Source organism: Denticeps clupeoides, chromosome 13 (genome assembly GCF_900700375.1).
Source record: "Denticeps clupeoides chromosome 13, fDenClu1.1, whole genome shotgun sequence".
Classification (NCBI taxonomy): Eukaryota; Metazoa; Chordata; class Actinopteri; order Clupeiformes; family Denticipitidae; genus Denticeps; species Denticeps clupeoides.
The window spans coordinates 21,413,989-21,425,530 of NC_041719.1; the positions used below are offsets into that span (position 1 = coordinate 21,413,989).

Sequence of the window (11,542 nt, forward strand, 5' to 3'; positions counted from 1 at the left end):
CTCAAACCAACCAACAACCGCCCTGCATCCACACAACCTCCCAATCCATCTCCTTAAACCAACAACCACCCTGCATCCAACACAACCTCCCAATACATCTCCTCAAACCAACCAACAACCGCCCTGCATCCAACACAACCTCCCAATACATCTTCTCAAACCAACCAACAACTGCCCTGCATCCAACACAACCTCCCAATACATCTCCTCAAACCAACCAACCGCCCTGCATCCAACACAACCTCCCAATACATCTCCTCAAACCAACCAACAACCGCCCTGCATCCAACACAACCTCCCAATACATCTCCTCAAACCAACAACCGCCCTGCATCCAACACAACCTCCCAATACATCTCCTCAAACCAACCAACAACCGCCCTGCATCCAACACAACCTCCCAATACATCTCCTTAAACCAACAACCACCCTGCATCCAACACAACCTCCCAATACATCTCCTCAAACCAACCAACAACCGCCCTGCATCCAACACAACCTCCCAATACATCTTCTCAAACCAACCAACAACCGCCCTGCATCCAACACAACCTCCCAATACATCTCCTCAAACCAACCAACAACCGCCCTGCATCCAACACAACCTCCCAATACATCTCCTTAAACCAACAACCGCCCTGCATCCAACACAACCTCCCAATACATCTCCTTAAACCAACAACCACCCTGCCATCCAACACAACCTCCCAATACATCTCCTCAAACCAACAACCGCCCTGCATCCAACACAACCTCCCAATACATCTCCTCAAACCAACCAACAACCGCCCTGCATCCCAACACAACCCTCCCAATACATCTCCACAACCAACCAACAACCAGCCCTGCATCCAACACAACCTCCCAATACATCTCCTCAAACCAACAACCCGCCCTGCATCCAACACAACCTCCCAATACATCTCCTCAAACCAACAACCGCCCTGCATTCCAACACAACCTCCCAATACATCTCCTCAACAACCAACAACCGCCCCTGCATTCCAACACAACCTCCCAATTACATCTCCTCAACCAACCAACAACCGCCCCTGCATCAACCTGCCAATACATCCTCAAACCAAACTCCCGCATCCCAACAAACTCCCCAATCATCCTCAAACCAACAACCGCCCTGCATCCAACACAACCTCCCAATACATCTCCTTAAACCAACAACCACCCTGCATCCAACACAACCTCCCAATACATCTCCTCAAACCAACCAACAACCGACCTGCATCCAACACAACCTCCCAATACATCTCCTCCAACCAACCAACAACCGCCCTGCATCCAACACAACCTCCCAATACATCTCCTCAATCCAGTCACCAGGGTCTACCAGTCACAAGTCAGCACACCATAAACTGCGGGAATTTAATGTCTCTGCTGCTGGATGTCTCAATGTTTTATTTCTCACTTGTCTCTATATAAAATTTCAGAATATTTACCGGAACAATAAACGCTGAACAACTGCCCTGCCTGATTCTTTCTTCATCATTATGTCACCTGAGGTATATTTGGATTTTCTCCAAATAGTCAACACATGGACAGTCGCAAAATCTGCTTTGGTTTGGCTAAAGCCCCTCTGATCAGCACAAGCCCCGCCCACCTGAGCAGATGAAAAAAATGTTAATCTGGAAGCCGCCACTGACCACAGCTTGATAAAGAAGCTAATGCACATTTGAGCAAACAATGGGGACACTGTGTAATCCCTCTTTTCTCAAAATCTCTCTTAATATGAGGCATTAAATAACACTGCCCACTAAGAGAGAGATGAAGAGCAGCAACTGGCCGTGCCGTCATGTGTGGACACACCGCAGGACTGGTTGTGGATCACGGGGACATTATGCATTCATTACAGCTGCCGTTGGCTGAAAATACATACAGGTCTATGTATTTTCGCCCCGCTTCTTTCCCCCAAGAAGCATCTCTCTGGGTCTCTCTCCATCTCTCTACCACCACTTGTGACAGATGGCCAAGGTTTGTTATTGTGGGATGAGCTTGAGCCCTTCGCCGCTCACTCTCTCTCTCCCAACTTCCAGATTTTACAGGCTAAAAGCAGCAGCGCCGGGCCATTATGATGCTCCGTGCTTAACGTGATCCTTTACGTCCCAAGTAAAGGACGGTTTTGGTGATCGGCATCCCTCTAATAAACCAGTCCCAGTAGATGTTGTGAGAAAGGTCACTCCCGCTGCTCGAAATGAACGGTTTACATGGGAATTTATTTCCGTCTCTCAGAAAAGTGTGCAAGTTTGTAATAAAAGCTCCAGATCAATGATAATGGCATTTGTGCTTGTGCTTGTCATCTTTGCCAAAGCAACAGTGCAGGAATTTGCCCAGATTTATATGTATACTAGAGCTGTAAGTGGTGTGTAAATTATCCGGACTGTCTTTCACGCGGTTTATCTCGGTGCGCCGGCGCTATTAAAGCCGATCCATTATAGCTGGTGGCTGTCAAATCAATGGCTGAGGAAAATCCGCCTGGTTTTGTGTTTTATGCAAATACATGCTTAAAGAAGCCAGCCTTTTATGCACCTCTTATGGGGGGAAATCGATAATAAGCCGCTTCATGTCTTCCATCGGACTCCGGCCTGTAGATACCGCTCGGTCTTCGTAGTTTACGGCGAGAGGATTAAAGGAGACAGACGAACGGCAGAGAGTGCGTGTCTGCAGCCGCTGAGTGGACGTGCTCCTGACCAATAAAACGTGCTTAAACTGGGTGACACACAAATATTTTGGATTCATTGCACAAATGAAATCATTTTGGAAAATTTTGACGTGTTTTAATATTTGTGTGTCGTTATGAGGATGAGTATGGATAAAACACACAGTTGTTACTGCTGCGTATTAAATTCTTGTGCTGGTACATTACTACGTCCTCATTGTTGGTGATTGTGTGATTTATCAGCATGACGAATGTTCCTGTGCTTGAGGACAGTCTGTCTGAAGCCCCTTCAGGCTCATTCCATGCTGATGCTTTAACATGTTAACAGAGCAGAATTCCAGGTTATTTAAGCCTATATAGGCCTTGAGACTTGAGGAACACTGAGACATGAGATGATACAGCACAAAGAACAAAACATTCCATCCAGCGCAGTTTAGCTTCAGGTACCAAGTCGGGATTTAAAAAATCTGATCCTGGATCAGTCGGATTATTCTCCTGAGATTACCTGTACCTGTCTGATTAATCCCACAGAGATCTTGTTTTTTAGAGACGTCCTTAAGCTTGAGCCAGTAGAAGACGTGGTCCAGCAGAGGAGCATGGTGGAGAAAAGGGCTGCCAGAGTAACCCAAAGACAATTCAGCTTTATTTCATCTTCTCATATAGATTTGACTGTACACAGTCCATATCATTGTACAGAAGGCATATATGAATAGATCAGTGCTCTCTTCTTCAAAGACATGGCAATAAATAGTGTTAATGACACAAGATGGTCAACACCTCTCTGAAACTGTACAAATTTACAACATGTAAGACCGGAAATGAAGAAAATCTGCAGAGGCAACTTAGTTTTGACTGTTTTCTTCAGCAGCGTGTGGAGCATCTTCCCTGCATATTTATTCCTTTAAATCACCTCACCATTCAGGGACATGCAGGGACCCGTCTGGTCTCGGATCTGGACTCACTAATTCAGAATGAGTAGTGTGAGGACAAACCCGGATACTGATAATGAAACCATGCTGATTTTTTTTTTTTTTAAGAAAGACAAAAAGCATAAATAAATAATAATATATTAATAATCGTTTTAAAAAGCACAATTAAAGTTGAACATTCATGTCATGACCAGCAGTCAGGTTCCAATTCTAATCCAATCTGACTGAATGACAGGTCCAGTTCAGATGGGGCCTGGATCCCGAGTTTATAGACGTTTAGTGAAAAAAGTCTCTGTTTTCTGGGGAAAAATATGAATATAAAAATGTTTCCTCTGTTTACTCGGATTGGACCACAACCCTCAAAACTGGGAGTGGTCCATGTCATCCAGCCAGGAGGCGGGGCTGGTGGGGAAGTCTGGGTAGCCCGTGCTGCTGCCTGTGGACATGTCAGATGTGGGTCCCCCGGCCATGGCCCTCAGGGCCTGTCCCATGGCCCCTTGTCCCCCTGGGGCCACCACCATGCTGTCCATTGAGAAGCCCAGGTTGCTGAGCAGTGGGGTGTGGCCAGGGAGGGAGGCGATGGACGACGGCGACTGGGGGAGTCCGTACGGACTGCCGGCCCGCAGGTCGTGATAAGGCTGACCGCCACCATCCAATGAAAAGTTCCCGTTCAACAAGTTGCCGTTAGTTACATCTCCCACGCTGCCATAAAGACCGTTGGTGTGGCCCAGGTCAGACAGGATCTGGTCATCTACAGCCAAGAAGAAAAGAGATGGCTGTTATGATGGTTCCTCTGCATTATGGCTCTCCAGCTACTCCTCCTGCAAGAGGAACAATGGCCAGCCCCTCGCTGCTAATTGACTAAAAGCTTCACCTGCTTTATAGAGTTTGTACCGCGGTGTTTTCGTTTCTCGTAAAGAAACGCTGTCCTTTTAAAAGTGGGGGTGAGACTTTTATGAGTCGCCCAAAACGGGCCTGCAGAAACATCAAATAATCATAAACTCAACCACCGTCACCTACCTCTGAAGCTCAGCTCACTGTCACTAAGGCCAGCGTCCTCTGCAGAACTTTCCTTCTCGGCCTTGCTTCCCCCATGGCTGCATTTGACACTTTTGTAGAACTGACCCCAGCGATGGCGACCCGCGTCCTTCTTCAGCCGTTTCTCCTTGGCTCTGCGGTTCTGGAACCACACCTAGCGACACGTGAAGGTGTTAGGCCTGGTTCTCTTCAAGATGTTAAAAGACACAATGAGCTGTCTGTATTTAGATCAGTATTTACCTGCACCACCCTCATATCCAGGCCGGTTTCAGAGGACAGCTGCTCGCGGACATGCCTTGCTGGTTTGGGGGAGTTCTTGTAGGCACTTTTCAGGGTCTCCAGTTGCTTGGCTGTGATGGTGGTCCGTGGACGCTTTGCTCCAGCCTCTGAGTCGTCTGTGAGAGGAAACAACGCTCCAGTTTCATTCACATGTCCTGTCTGAATCCGGTAGAAGAGTGAGACTGTCCCCACGGTGGCTGTGGGTATATAAATCTCCCAACGTTATTGGGGACCCACCATAAAACAGCATCACATCACTTAGCATAATCAATCAGCGGGGCATGGAAAATATCCATAAAGAGCAGGCAGGGACCTTTTAGAACGGAATCCATAAGAGGTCACATGAGCAGGAGATTTAACGCTCAGCCCACTGGTCATTTTTATGATGATTTGGTCCCTTCGCTGTCCCGTAAGTTCATTACCGCTGATCTGCATCTCCAGACCCGTGAGTTTTGCTCCAAATGCATTCAGATTTTATGAAGACAATAATCGATATAACAGCAATGCAGAGGTGATGAGCAGGTTCTGCTCCACGCCACTAATTCAGAAACGGGCCAAACGTTGCTAGATGTAAATGTGGTTGAGGCTGGTCAGGCCCTACCGTTCTGTTTGGCCGTCTCGTAGTCATCTTTACACACCAGCCTGCCATCTTCCATCAGGTAGAACTCGTCCCCAGTGGCCAGCTGCCTGCTGCACATGACACAGGCGAAGCAGTGCAGGTGGTACACGAAGTCCTGAGCTTTCCGGACCACCTGTGTCGGGGGGATCCCCTGCTGGCACGAGGCGCATTTCGTCCCAAAACGCCTGCAAGTAACATTTCATCCCAATATTATCACCTACAATCAGTAAAAAGGCATGTTTAGAACAGTCAATAACAGCTGAAAGACTGAAATAAGAACAGAATAATCCATCATTCACCGCCCATCACATCCCAGGTCAGTTATTACAGTAACACAGAAACCTGGCTCCTCAATAAATAATTTCACAGCTAATTCCACATCTTATGAAGCTATCAATATTAATAAAAGTATTAGGCCAGGGAGGCTAAAACAGTGATTGAGTGCATTTCTGTTCCTGAGGGCTTGTCCGGGTTTGACAAATGGCCTGGGATCAATGTGAGGGATACGTTGCGAGACATGGAGAGAGTCCTCACTAAATGCACAGGAGGAGAACCAATAAAGCACAGAGTCCCCATAAGGGCTGTAAATCAGCGTGTAGATACCACTAAATAAACCCTTCCTTCTCAAGCAAGGTGAAGTTTCCTCATCGCTGCTGGGAAATGCCACACACACACACACACACACACACACACACACACACACACATGCTGCCAGATCAGACCATTGTCTCCAGCAGCTTGTTGTAAAGTTTTTTCAACCCCCCAGCCGCTGCTTCCTTCCTCGTCCCCTGGGCCGTCTAATAAAGTTAGGCTCCACTCTGAGACTCTTGGGCCTTTTTAGGTCTCATTGAAGCTTTTGACATTAAAACCCTCTCAAACATGATTTAGTAAAAGCCAGTGCTGAGGCTGTTTTGGATAAAAGTCAAAGTTAATTTTCCTCTTAAATGCTGGGAGAAATCTTAAATGGAGAGAATATAAGAGAAAAGAAAAAAGAGAAGAAAAGAAAAGAAAAGAGAGGAGAAGAGAAGAGAAAAAAGAGAATAGAAATGTGAATTAAAAGCATGAAATTGATAAGAAAGTGATAAGCATGAGAAGAGAAGAAAAGAAAAGAGAAGAGAGGAGAAGAGAAGAGGAAAAAGAGAAGAGAAATGTGAATTAAAAGCATGAAATTGATAAGAAAGTGATAAGAATGAGAAGAGAAGAGAAGAGGAAAATAAGAGAGGAGAAATGTGAATTAAACGCGTGAAAAAGCATGGGAAGAGAAGATGCTGGACCCACTTGAAGAAGTCCTCCTTGCAGTACACGCTCCCCGCCCGGGCGAAGCACTTGTCGGCCAGCAGCGCTTGGCAGTCGGAGCACTTCAGGCATTTGGAGTGCCAGTGTCGGTCCAGCACCTTCAGGATGAACTTATCCAGGATGTGCTGACTGCAGCCTGCACACTGAGGGACTTCTGCAGGGAGAAACGGGATCCGTCACCATCTCCTTCACGGAGAATATACTTAACTAGTATAATTATGATGATGATGATGATGATGATGATGATGATGTGTTATTACGAATGCTTGTTATTATTGTGAGTTTTCCAGGTGAACAGCAGGCAGGTGAGGAAATAAAATCGATAACTCGGACTAATAGCTGAGGACAACAGTCTATTGGAATTCGAATCCAAATTGACGTGGAGAGACGCGCGCAAGTAAAAGGTTTTTGCGGGAATCCGCGGATGGCCAGGTTATATTAAAATAAGAATATCGATCGAAATATATATTTCATCATTTTTACCTTGCATCCCAAAATATTCCACCCGGAAAAATATTTGCAAAGGCCCGTGCTCATGGTCTGAATTTTATATTCGATCTTTCAGCGGCCCGAAGCAGCTCCGCTGTCATTATTATTATTATTATTATTGGTTTTATTATTATTATTATCATCGGTATTATTGGTATTAGTAGTATTAGTATTAGTAGTATTAGTATTTTTATTATGGGTCCAACCCAGCTGCGGGGACACCTATGTTATATTTGAATTTTTATTATTATTGCGTAAGTGATGAATAACCAAAATTCGAAGCGAATTATTTCGGTATTGCAATATTACATTTTCAGGCGCATTTTCGATTTAATGAAGGTGCAATAAAAATTACGTTATGGCTAAAAACAAAGGTTTAACATTTTTAACAGTCAAAATTATGTTGAATTTTTTTTTTTAAAATATTAATTTCAGCGGTGTGAAGAATAATACTAATAATAAGGTGATAATATTGTAATTATTTAGGGTAAATGATGAAAGAACCGCCTCGTTCTTACAATAATCCTGCGCTTAATCCCGCATTTAACCGCCGAGGGGGTTGAGTAGCGAGATCTTTTCTCAATATTTTAATCTTCTATGATTTATTACACGCAGGAATTGTCGACTCTCATGTGACCATTGCTCAAACCCCACATGTATGAAAAGTATGAACTAAATGATGAACGAGCATGAAGTAGATGGTGCTCCTGTTTGAGGACAGTAAGGAGGTCAGCCCCATCTGATGGAGGGGAGATTATGGAGCGGTGGAGATTATGAAGAGCAGATGTAAAGATAACAGCCAATTCTTTACGTTCAGGCCGCAGAGCTGCATGTTCTGCAGCGAGGCCTTCAGCGTGGATGACCATCAGCATCATCATTATTCAGTAGAAAACGGTCCTTACGTGGCATCGGCGCTCCGAGGATGTCCGGGACACTCTTGACGGGACCCTCCGCTGGCAGGACCGCGGCGCTCTGCATCCTCCCCGGAAAGCAGGTGGAAGGGAAAGGCCGCCCCGGAACGCTCCTTCTCCGGCCGCCGAGGTCCCGCTGGGCGTCTGCCTGCTCTGGATCCACCAGGCGCCTGATTCATTCACACTGCAGGGGTGGGCGTGACGTCAGAGGCAGCGGGCAGGCCCCTCCCCCCGGCCAATGGGAGAGGCGTCAGGCCCGCGGGGGGCGGGGCGAGGCTGAAGCTGAATTCCCACAGGTTCCCGTGACCCCGTCCTGCAGCGGGACAGAAGCATAAAAAGACGCGCGACTCGTCTAGACACCCCAATACACCCCAATACGCCCCAATACCCCCCTACACTCACCGGTCACCATCAAATATTCTACATTATATAATATATATAATATTACTCATTTCCTCATTTCAGTACAGTTCCGAGCATCACGCATTTATGATCCATGTCATAATTTCTGATGCGATGTATTTATTAATCCATCATCATACATCATACATCAGCATAAAACCATTTTATGTGAATTAAAGCCACTTTCACGCTGGATCGGTGTCACGTGTTCAGACCCGATCGCAGCCAGGAAGCATCATATTACAGTAATACTAATATTATTTTTATTAAAGATTGTGTTATATAGTGGTAATACAAGTTGGAATAAAATATGAACCCCGCGCTGCAGAACAGACATGAAGAGGCCTCAACACATCTTCACACACCAACATAATATCTATTTAATATGTAATATTAAACACATTAAAATCCATATAACAATTTACACTTGTTTTGGTTGGATAATATTAGCTGGACATTATTTGAATATATATACACTCATTCTCTCTTTCCCTCTCTCTATCTCTCTCTCACACACACACACACACACACACACACAGGAAATTTATACTAGATCGTGGTTGTCCAAAATGTCCAAAATGTCCAAAATGTGAAGTGACCCTTCTTGGTGAGCTGTTAATGCGCCTGCGCCTGTATCATTTCGTAATAAACGACACGCAGGACACAGCGAGGGTTCCCCGACAAACACCCCAAGACAGTCGGAATAAATAAAAATTCATTCATGCAGATTAAAAAAAAAAAAGACAAAAAAAAAAACCAGGACCAACGAGGGCGTTTCATTTACACGTGACTGATTCAGAATAATTCGATATATATCCGCCTTGCATTTTAGATTTCGAGGCATTTAGATGAATTAATCGAGATCGCCGCGCAATCAGGGAAATTGCGCAGTGTCTGGTTTTTCATGCCATTTTCATTACAGATCATAATTCCGCGACTCCGCGGCCCAAATCCACGCGTTATTAAGCGCAAGACACTGCAGTTCCTGTTTATTAATTACATTTCAAAATGTGCCATCGCCCATCATCCTCCATCAAACAGATTTCACGTAAATTCTGGCTGGTGGACATGCGCAGTAGGGCCGGAGCTGTCAGTAAGTCGGGTACAGGGCGATGACCCCGCCTTCATTAATTAGTAATAATTCTTATATTAATAAAAATAATAAGAAGAGTTGTCCCTCTGGCTCGGACCAGCAGCCAGAGCCGAGATGAAATTCGATTATTGTCTTCTGACACTTCCTGTCCATTTACCTAATTAGAGGCAGGGCATGTCGGGAAAAATACATTTACATGCCCATACCTATTGCCTACATTCATATTAAAGTTATATGTAAAAAAATTCTGCCTGATTACCATAAATACACTCACAAAAGAGTTATTTACTGTAAATAGCAATATACAGTAGCCCATATCTACAATGGCTTATTGCATATAGATGAATGAAATGGAAACAGATACAGAAAAGGGATTTAATTTTTCCAGAAAGAGTTTTCAATGAACAAGCTGATCAGATCAATAAAATGTATCGATCAACCTGAGAGCAGACCTCACCGCATGGACCAGTCATATTTCAGTTTCGTCTGCAAGTGGCTGCGATGAACAGATAAAAGATGATGCCAGTCAGAAAGAGAGGGAGAGCGAGACTGCTGGTAAATGTGGAACGTGGAGGCCATTTTCAGGTATGATCCTGCTTCTACCTGCTCCCCACTAATTCCAGGATCACCACCCATCACAGAGAATCGTGGGCCACCAAGTTACTCTGAACAGCAGCATCACCCAACTCACCACATGACCGAACCCCCAAAATGGACACCACTCGTGCGCAGATGAAGGAGGAGCGCCCATAAGCCGATTTTCTTTTAATAAAGTTTATTATTGGGAGGAGCTAATCCTCATCGTAATCTCCCAGTGGCCAAAGGAAAGCTGGATTACTCACTTGCTATAATCCCAGCAAAATTGTTGGGATTGTAGCTGGAGCAGGGGAGCAGATGGCAATAGGCTTGTTCCCCAGACCACACCCACCTGTACCCCCACCTGCTGGAGCCGACCACCTCCCTTCATCCAGGACCTGACAATCTCAGTCAGAAGATTCAGAGCAGAATTAACCAACAAGCCACAAGCGTTGAAATGAAATATTCTTATTGGTTAAAGACTGAATCTGCATATGTTACAGTTCCATTTAATGTGCAATATTTCTCCAGCTTCTTCTGTTCACGTCATTCCTGCCAGTCCTCATTTCACGTCTACCTGCAACTCATCTAGTAAAATTAGGGTTGGGCCAACGCGTCGACGTCATCGATTACGCGGATGCTTTAATCCAAAACAACAGCAACATGGCGATTCCGTACAGCGGGTGGGCGTGGCGATTCCGTACTGCGTGTGGGCGTGGCGATTCCGTACAGCGGGTGGGCGTGGCGTTTCAGTACCGCGGGTGGGCGTGGCGTTTGAGTAAGAAAATGGACTAGCGCCAATAGGCCAGTTGACGCCCATGATGTTCAAGCAGCTCAGAAACCGACTCGTGTTTCAGATTACTGTTGGTTCTCTGTGTAATATATGACTATATATCATCACCTTTTTAAAAGGTACTTTTTTCATGTAATAAAACAGTCAGGAGAAGTGTTACCTCGACACAGAAGTGCTTCAGTGTGTCCTGAACTTCCCTGTATTCAGCAGGATTGTTGGACTCCACGCTGTTAATAAAACATGTTCTGTATTCCAGCCCCCAAGTTTTATTTTTTTTAAGTATTCTGGGAGATCTTTTATTTTTTGTTGAATTATTTATTTTGCTTACATTTTATTTTGTAATTTGGACTTTAAACATGTATTGGAATGTTAGTTAAGGATTTTTCACTAAGATATGCATGTATATTGGTCAACGAATGAGGAAATAATCAAGAATCAAACTGAAT

The 11,542-nt window shown here is 45.0% G+C and overlaps 1 protein-coding gene across 1 annotated transcript; it reads right to left on the minus strand.

Annotated features, from left to right (window-relative positions):
• Positions 1-3,292: 3,292 nt before the first annotated feature.
• Positions 3,293-8,381, minus strand: lhx4 (LIM homeobox 4). Its single transcript, XM_029000931.1, has 6 exons — positions 8,224-8,381; positions 6,815-6,986; positions 5,519-5,721; positions 4,879-5,033; positions 4,621-4,792; positions 3,293-4,351 (listed from the first exon to the last, which is right to left on the minus strand). The coding sequence occupies exons 1-6, from the start codon at positions 8,297-8,299 to the stop codon at positions 3,960-3,962; spliced, it is 1,170 nt and encodes a 389-aa protein (XP_028856764.1). The 5' UTR covers positions 8,300-8,381; the 3' UTR covers positions 3,293-3,959.
• Between the last annotated feature and the right edge of the window lie 3,161 nt (positions 8,382-11,542).

Bases quoted from the DNA above. Each gene is read 5' to 3' on its own strand.
- lhx4 (XM_029000931.1), bottom strand. From the start codon at position 8,299: ATGCAGAGCGCCGCGGTCCTGCCAGCGGAGGGTCCCGTCAAGAGTGTC. The intron at 5,034-5,518 runs GTAGGGCCTGAC...TTCCTCTCACAG, and splicing joins CGAGACGGCCAAACAGAACG to ACGACTCAGAGGCTGGAGCA. The intron at 4,793-4,878 runs GTAAATACTGAT...ACGTGTCGCTAG, and splicing joins TGGATATGAGGGTGGTGCAG to GTGTGGTTCCAGAACCGCAG.